Raw genomic sequence first — 4,452 nt, 5'->3', positions numbered from 1 at the left:
AAATAGCAAATTAATAAATTTAAATTAAACAATTTTAAAATGAATTTTCCTATCTAATATAGTAATATGTCAAATTTATTATTCCAAATTCTTTTATTTTACCAATTAGAATGAATTGCTTTTTGACATGGACTACTAAAAATAATAGAAAGAATCAAAATTGACATTTCTCTCAACCACACCAAATTTGTCTGAGCGCACGTCACATAAGCATTTCGAGTTTTTATTCCAATCCTGTTTGTAATATTTGCCAACTCTGAATAGAGTTTCGGTGCTCAAATGTGCTTTGAATTTGAACTCTTTCACGCTGGTTTAAACTGCAAATTTTTGCATAAATCCCATTTACAACTCATAATTTGTTGCTCAATCCATTTAGAACTTGTTTGTGTTGGGTATAGTTCAAAATAGCTGCGAAGAATGCTTGCAATCATATAATCAAAGCAAAACAAGCTTGTAAAATCAAAGCACAACTTCATTTGAACCAACTGAAATCAATACTAGTATTTACTACTACCAAAAAACCAGTGAAAACAAAAAGCAATAAAAAAAAAAGATCATAGATAAGATAATAATCATCAAGTTATTTCAGGGCTAATTCTTCATGTGTATGCAACAATTTAAATCCAGAAGCTGGTCACACATATTTAGTAGGCTCTCCTCCCTTGCCCATTTCAACCCCTCCATTCGGATAATTGACATCTGTCATGAACCTTGACCAGAACCAATGTTCCTTCCATACGACAACCATCTCTTCGATTGGAATATTCTTGGTCTCAGGCAAGAAAAAGAACACAAAGACAGTCATCACCACCACGAAGAACGCGAAGAAGATGAACAAACCAAACTTCAAGTGGCATAGCATTGTTAAGAAGATTTGAGCAACAATGAATGTGAAGATCATGTTGACCGAAACATTAATACTCTGAGCGGCTGATCGGATTTCGAGAGGGAAAATTTCACTAGGCACTAGCCAACCAAGAGGTCCCCATGACCAAGCAAAACCTGCAACATAGAGACATATGAAAAGTACCACAACTATGGCATACCATTTGGGCAATTCACCAGGGTTCCCATCTATTCCAAATTTAGCACCAATGCAAGCTGCAACTACAATCTGTCCATAACAAAAAGCAAATCAATAAATAACTGGTTAACATAACAGCTAAGAATTATCTGTCTCTAAAATCGATACTTTTAAGTCCCTAGTGTACTCCTAGCCATATGATGTGATGGGAATCTCGAAACATTATTCTGCAGTTAGGAGTACGTGAAGCACAACAATTGATGAACAAAAACAAATGATGGGTTTTTGTTTTTTTTTTCAACATACAAGTCATTTTAAAATAGAAATACAAATACAAATGATGAGTTGAAGTTGAGTTTTCACAACATGCAACGTGAGTTGAACCGTAAAGTATTGTTTTCAAAACACAACTTCATGAAACAGCCTGAATTTGAAAAACAAGTTTAGAATTGCTTAGATTTGAAAATCCTATACCTGGCAAATGAGCATCTGAGCACCTCCTTCAAGGAACAAAAATCTCCTTCCCCACTTATCAACACCATAAATTGAAACCAAAGTCGCCAAAACATTCACACCACCAGTGATCACAGAAGACATGAGCGAAGCATTACTTCCAAAACCGATTGTTTTGAACAAAACCGGTGCATAAAACATAATCACATTAATCCCAGTAAGTTGTTGGAAAAATGGAATAAGAATAGCCATTGTAAGTTGAGGTCTATATTTCCTTTGCAAAAGGTTTCTCCATGGATGCTCCACTTTCATAGATGCCTCACTAGCCACAACAAGATCATTGAATTCCTCTTCAACATCATCAATGCCACGAATTCTTTTGAGCTTATCTTTGGCTTCATCGCGCTTACCTCGCTCAATCATGGAGTTGGGGGTCTCGGGAAGGACTAATGATCCAACGGTGATTATGAGAGCAGGGACCACCGCGCCTCCCAAACTCAACCGCCATCCCCAACCGCCTTTGATCTTAGCGAAGAAGTAATTCAATATGTTGGCTATTAATATGCCAATTGTGATTGATAATTGAAAACCAATGTTGAGTGCACCTCTGTACTTGTAAGGGGCCATTTCGGAGAGGTACAGTGGCACAGACTGTAATTAATTACAAATCATAAACAATATGTGTCAATATTTCATTCATTTTTTTGTTAAATAAAATAAAATAAAATAAAAGAAGAAGATGTTTTCTGTCATTTTCTTTTGTAGACAAGCAACAAGTGCTAGTATGATTGCAAAATTGAATAATACGACCACTGTGATTAAAATTTGGACGAAAATAAAAAGAGAATTTGGGTCCACGTGTTTTTGACAGGTTTGGAGAATAGTCAGTAGGATTTTTATATTTAATTCGACCAAACCAAGAAATTTTTTTTAAAAACAGAACATTACAGCACACTAATATCTAATTTAATATTGTGAAGCCGTTTTCAAATCAATTTTCAGTTTTTGTTTGTATTCAATGACTTTGCATTCACGAGCTAAACAATTGCAAAAAATGGGAACATAGAGAAAAACAAGTCATCAAATAAGATAAAGAATAAAAAATGGCGAATTTCATATTTAACAAAATTTAAATATTAAAAACTAAAATGATACAAAACACACAAAATATCAAAAATATAATCCTATCCCAAAAAAATTGGATTAGTTTTACTTAGCAACTAATCATGGACTAATTTTTTATTCATAAAGTAATCTCGAAGTGGAATATAATCCACCACCAATTGAACATAGAAGATTTGAATTGATTAAAGGCATTTCTTTCACTCTTCATTTCAAAAACCCAGAAAAAAATAGAAAGAAAAAAGAAGTGAGAGCATCAGAGAGAGAGGTGAATCAAGAGATCTGCAAAAGAACTTAGTTGGATCAGAGTATCAGACTTTAGCTCTGTACCAAAAAACACATGTCTGTCATCTTTTGCAAAAGATCTGAAGAAAATAGTGCATTGGAGGCACTTTTCGTAATTGTAAGAATCAGAAGCAATGAAATATTTAAAAAAAAAAAAAAAAAAAAACATATATTACAAGAGTCAAGACAAACGCAAAGTAAATAAAATTCCAAAACTCTGTTGTGTTGTATTTTTACAAAGTAAAAAGCTAGTAACCCAGATTTATAGTACCAGAATTTACCGAGAATTAATTTGTGTGGTAAAAGATTAAATTGTCCGTGAAATAAATTTGAACTATTAACTATTATTTCTTTCTGAATGAAAATTCCTGAGTTTGTAGTCCATTAACACAAGTTTTGTTCTTCTCGTTGAGCCAAAAACAAAGCAAAAATAATATCCAAACAAGCATATACATGTACTGTACATATCCTAGAGAGAACAAGTTGAAAATATAGTGAGACAGAGAGAGAGAGGGTATTTATTACCTGATTGGCAAATCCAATACCAAAACCAAGCAAAATACGACCCACAATTAGCATCCAAACAGCCTGAGCAAACCCATTAACAAAAGCTCCAGCACAGAACAACAAACCTCCGAACAACATCGACAATTTCCTCCCCAATTTCCTCGTCACCGTCGAAGCAACGAGAGACGATAACAGAGCAGCCAAATACAGAGACGAAGTGAACATTGTCAGAGTGAAACTATCAAATTTACAATACTGATTCGTCGAAGAATCTGCTTTTTGTTTCGCATACACAGATGGAAAAAATTTCTTCAAAAACGAATCCATAGATGTCACTCCACCTACATAGACCCAAATACAATACAAACCCATTAATCAAATCTCTGTAAATCTCTCTAAAATATCTGAAAATAACAACAGACAAAGATTTAAAACATAAAAAAAAAAAACACATATATGTACCGGAGATTCCGATATCGTAACCGAAAATCAAGCCACCCATAGCTGCAACCATGCAAGTAATGGTGACATAGAGAGTGAGGTTTCCGGGATATTCCTTTCCGGTACCGGTACCGGGACCGAAACCGCCGGCGGGCATGTTTGGGTCTTTGTTTTTCGCCGGAAAAGAGAGGTTTAGAGAGAGAAATGAAAGGGGTCGTGAAGAGTAATGACAATGGTGAAGAAAACAGAGGTTAAACAGAGAAAGTCTAGTGTATGTAGACAGAGAGAGACAGAGAGGGAGAGAATGGTGAGTAGACTTGGTAGGTATTTATAGGACGATTTTGGATTTTGTAAATGTATTTTCTTAAAATTTGGGAAGTAATATTAGCTGTCAAAAAATTATATTTAAAAATAAAATAAATTTGATTTGGTATTAAAGGCAACATTTTAATTTTTTGGGAAATGAAAGTGGATAAGATTTTAAGGTTGTGTTTGATTGGGAGGATAAGAGGGGGGATTATTTAATGTGCGGATTGTAATTTGTACAGTAAATTCAATCCGATATTTTTTTTTTTTTTAGCCTGTTGAACATGGAGTCCAGCCGGACTCCTTATCCCCCA

General features: G+C 34.4%; 1 protein-coding gene across 1 annotated transcript; it reads right to left on the bottom strand.

Moving 5' to 3' along the window:
* Positions 1–454: 454 nt before the first annotated feature.
* On the bottom strand, positions 455–4,188 carry LOC114314713 (sugar carrier protein C). Its single transcript, XM_028261169.2, has 4 exons — positions 3,854–4,188; positions 3,410–3,732; positions 1,499–2,128; positions 455–1,114 (listed from the first exon to the last, which is right to left on the bottom strand). Exons 1-4 carry the CDS (start codon positions 3,987–3,989, stop codon positions 635–637), a joined length of 1,569 nt encoding a protein of 522 aa, XP_028116970.2. The 5' UTR covers positions 3,990–4,188; the 3' UTR covers positions 455–634.
* Positions 4,189–4,452: the final 264 nt, after the last annotated feature.

This window comes from Camellia sinensis, chromosome 9, assembly GCF_055761805.1.
Source record: "Camellia sinensis isolate YWXY chromosome 9, ASM5576180v1, whole genome shotgun sequence".
Classification (NCBI taxonomy): Eukaryota; Viridiplantae; Streptophyta; class Magnoliopsida; order Ericales; family Theaceae; genus Camellia; species Camellia sinensis.
This window is presented reverse-complemented; position numbering and strand designations above follow the sequence as displayed.

Excerpts from the sequence above, each read along its gene's own strand:
- LOC114314713 (XM_028261169.2), bottom strand. The coding sequence starts at position 3,989 with ATGCCCGCCGGCGGTTTCGGTCCCGGTACCGGTACCGGAAAGGAATAT. Across the intron at positions 2,129-3,409 it reads GTATTGGATTTGCCAATCAG|TCTGTGCCACTGTACCTCTC; the intron begins GTAATAAATACC and ends AATTAATTACAG. Across the intron at positions 1,115-1,498 it reads CTCAGATGCTCATTTGCCAG|ATTGTAGTTGCAGCTTGCAT; the intron begins GTATAGGATTTT and ends TGTTATGGACAG.